This window comes from Alligator sinensis, unplaced genomic scaffold (genome assembly GCF_000455745.1).
Source record: "Alligator sinensis unplaced genomic scaffold, ASM45574v1 scaffold647_2, whole genome shotgun sequence".
Classification (NCBI taxonomy): Eukaryota; Metazoa; Chordata; order Crocodylia; family Alligatoridae; genus Alligator; species Alligator sinensis.
This window is the reverse complement of record NW_005841832.1, coordinates 3027897-3031696: the sequence shown is the minus strand read 5'-3', so window position 1 is coordinate 3031696 and position 3800 is coordinate 3027897. Positions and strand designations below refer to the sequence as shown.

The following is a 3800-nucleotide window of genomic DNA, read 5'->3' as shown; positions in this document are numbered from 1 at the left end:
GAGCTGGCTACTGCAGTGGAGGGCAAGTGGGCAGACCCCAACACTGAAGGAAGTGGCAGCACCCGTGTCATAGCAAGAGGGGGGTGAGTGGGGCGACTGCCCCAGGCACTGAAGCAAAGGGGTGTGAACAGGTGCTGCCCAGCCAGGGTGGGACGTAGGATAGAGCCACAAACAGCTCATTTGGGGGGCGTGGGGACATGGGGAGGACAGCTCCCACCACTGCATGCACTCCTGGGCAGACGTGGTGGGGGCATGTGCCCCTAGATCTGTGTGTGGGGTGAGGGCAGGCTGCTGCTATAGGCTTTGCCCTGGGCACCAAACCTCGTTGGTATGGCACTGGGCAGCACCCCCCGCCCATATTTAATTTTGGTTAGCCTAAGCCAGAATGCCTGAGTTCTCTCACCCTAGCTCTGGGAGGGGAGTGGGGGCTGGTGTGCCAGAGCAAAAAAGGGGCTGGGAGCCAAGACCCCTGGGTTGTCTCTTAGCTGTGGGATGAGTGGGGGCCAGAAACCAGCACATCTGGGTCCTATCCCAGCTCTAAGGGTGTGGGGGGCTGGTGGGTCACAGCTGGGTGTCTGGGACTCCTGGGTTCTACTCCCTGGTTGGGGAGAGAGCAGAGAAATTGCTGGGGTCTAGAATAGGTAACCCCAATATGGGAACCCTAATAACCTCTCAGACCAGAAGGGGCAGCAGGGTAACCCAAGCCCCTCCTGCCTCATAGATCACAGGATAGACTCTCAACCAAAAGGCTATTCCAACACCATGTCTTGTAGGTCCCAGATACCTGGGTCCTCTCCCCACCTACATAGGATCCCACCTTTCATTCTGTATTGGCCCTGGATACTGGGTCCTCTCCCCGCAGGCTGCCAGGCGGGGTGAAAGGGCAAGGAAAGGACCAGCACCTGGGGCCCTTCCCTCCCCATACTGCCCCCAACTGCACCTCACCAGCTGTGGCCTCCCGGATGCCTGGGTCCCCTCCCTGGCTCAGGGTGGTACCTTGCAGCCCTTGGAGTTCATGGATTCGATGGTGCGCCGCATGGCTGGGTTGGGCGGGTCAAGGAGCTCCACCTGGGTGCGGACGTTCTGCTCCAAGTAGGGCCCGATGAGGAAGTAGTTCTCGCCCCACTCATCTGACGTGATCTTGGCCTTCGTCTGGATCACCGTGTAGATGCCACCCACTGCCCCCCAGAGCACGGGGAGGTTAGTCATGCCCCTGCTTCCCGGGGGTGGGGGAAAGAGGGCACCCTCCCTCCCAGCTCACTTCACATAGACCCCAGTACACTGGGGCTGCCCCAATGCATTGTGAGACTCCTCAGGGGCTATCCCACAATGTACTGCACATGCCAAGCAGGCTAGTTTAAAGGGAAGCAGTGCATTGTGGGTTTGTTGGCATACATATCCCACAGTGCAATGAGCTGGCATGTATTGTGGGATTCCATACATGTGCATCCCATAATGCATTTCACTCTTACTCCCAGAAAGCAGTGGCCTAGTGAGACAATACACTGTGGGCCTTCTGGCACATGTCTCTCAGCATATGTATCCCATGATGCACCACGGTCTTGCTCCCAGTGATCAATGACCTAGTGGAACACAATGCATTGTTGGCTTCCTGGCATATATATCCCACAGTGCACGGCACTTTAGTTCCCAGCAGACAGCAGCCTAGAGGGACACAGTGCTTTATGAGTCTCCTGGTATATATATTCTATATACTCCTATATACTGTGCTCTTTCTCCCCACAAGCAGTGGCCTAGTGGGACGCAATGCACTGTGGGACTCCCAACAGTCAATCAACTCCTCATCTAGTGAGCAACTGTCCCACCCCCAGGGCTCTTCTGCCCCGAGACCCACCTTCCCCACCCTCCCTCCCCCATCTCCCTCCAACCAGCTGGGAGAACCCAAGCCAAGAGTGCCCACCACCCAACCTCCCACCATGCACAGGTGGAGGTTGACACAGGCAGCATACACTCTACCCCAATCCAGCTCCAGGGAGGGAGCAGGAGCCTGCTCAGGCAGAGGCTGAGAGCTTCCATTTATTCCTCTCTAATGACAGGACAAGGCCCAGTCACTAAAAACACTTTGGGACAGAAGCCAAGAACGTTTAAGCACCGAAAGGAGCTCATGAAGGAAGCATACAGCCCCAGGGGAACTGCTCTGAGATGAGATGCAGCTGCCTCTGGGGTGGGGCACTGCAGGGGGCCTATTTATCCAGGAACCCCTCAGTCAGGTTGAGATGCAGCTGCTTCTGGGATGGCGTGTATTGGGGGTCAGATTATATGATGATCCCTCACCCAGTGCAGAGATGTGGCTGCTACTGGGGTGCAGCATGCTGGGGGATAGTTATACAGGTCCAACTCATCCACCACTGAGATGAAGCTGTAAGAAGCAAGGGGGATTTGCAAGAGGCAAGACCATCCTGGCACTTCCTTACCCTAAACCTCTAGAGAGAGAACCCAGGCAGTAAGGGAGCCCATTACAGCCTCTAAGCTGGAAAGGGCAGGGCACCAGAGCTCTCGCCTCAGGGGGCCAGGGCAGGATGCCAGCTTAATGAAGCTGCTTAACAATGAAGATCTCATATAATGAGGCAGAAGGGAAAGCTTCTTATAGCCCAAGGGAGCAGGCTGGGCACTTATGAGGTAGGGCAGGCTGCACCCAGCTACTTTTCCTGCTACAGGCTCTGTTCTGGCTGGGGAGGAGGGGGTGGGAAATCAGCCCTCCAACACCCCTGTCCTCCCCATCCAGCTAGTTATACCCCCTCTCTACCATGATGCATTGTGGGAAGGAGATGAACACATCCCATAAGGCACTACGCTCTTGCTAGGGTGGGTAATGGTCTAACTAAACACAGTGCACTGTGGCATTCCCAGGGCTAGTATCCCATAATGCACTGTGCTCTTGTTTAGAGAAGTGAAGCGCATTGTGGGAATCCTAGTGCACAGACCCCATAATGCACTATGCTCTCACTCCCAGCAGGCCATGGCCTAGCATGATACAATGCATCATGGGGCAACTGGCACATGTATCCTATAGTGCCCTGTGCTCTTGGACCTAAAGAGTGCTAGTGGCTTGCAGTGCATTTTGGGATAGGGTCAGGAGGCCAACACCCATTTTCCTCTTCTAAGTGACTTGTCAAGGGCATCGGGGAGCCCACAGTGGAGATTATCAGGCGCCCACAGTCTCCATCACCTCAAGGAGAGATCCACATGGACCAGTCAAGAGTCAGGGCAGAGCTGGGGAGAGGACCCAGGAGTCCTAGCTCTCAGCCCTCTCCCTCCCCTCCCCAAAAGCACCTCACTCTAACCCACCAGCCCTCCCCTCCCCAAGGGGTTAACCCAGGCATCTGGGCTGACCTTTGTTGGCCACCTCCCAGGCCACTTCGAAGAGGACCACGTTCTCCAAGTCAACCTCATCCTCCCAGTCCTCCAGCCCAGTCAGGGAGGTGACGGAGAGGCTGCGAGCCAAGGGCATGGTGCTGGTGAGGGGCCGTGCCTTGGGATGGAGTGTGTGGAGGCCTCTGGGCCCAGGCACCAGGCTGGAGAGAGAGAGACAGACCTGGGAAGTGCAACGGGTCTGGGGGGGGGTGCACCTTGCTGCCACCTGCCTGGGATCCCCCTTCCCCAACCCCACCTGGGTGCCTCCAGGCTGCAAGGGGGCAGAGATGGGTCAGGAGGTAGATGCCAACAGTGCTGAGTGGGGGAGCTCCCCCTTTACAGGTTGCATTCACCTCCTTTACAAGTGGAGGACATCCAGCTGAGCTATGGTGGTAACTGGGGCAGGAGGCAGAGACCCATGGTGG

At 56.9% G+C, this 3800-nt stretch overlaps 2 protein-coding genes across 4 annotated transcripts in view; one reads left to right on the top strand and one right to left on the bottom strand.

The window, feature by feature from the left end:
* The window catches only part of RUVBL2 (RuvB like AAA ATPase 2), a 16392-nt gene that overhangs the window by 2375 nt on the left and 10217 nt on the right, over positions 1-3800 (top strand). The window lies entirely within an intron of this gene.
* The window catches only part of GYS1 (glycogen synthase 1), a 23388-nt gene that overhangs the window by 17578 nt on the left and 2010 nt on the right, over positions 1-3800 (bottom strand). The window contains exons 1-3 of one of the 3 annotated variants that reach the window (XM_025196359.1): positions 3355-3466; positions 2296-2380; positions 997-1178 (exon numbers count right to left, since the gene is read on the bottom strand). In XM_025196359.1, coding sequence (XP_025052144.1) covers positions 997-1178; positions 2296-2332 — 219 coding nt within the window. In that variant the 5' untranslated portion in view covers positions 2333-2380; positions 3355-3466. Of the gene's footprint in view, positions 1-996; positions 1179-2295; positions 2381-3354; positions 3537-3800 lie in introns of those variants that run through there. The other 2 variants (XM_025196350.1, XM_025196366.1) reach the window with 2 other exon arrangements.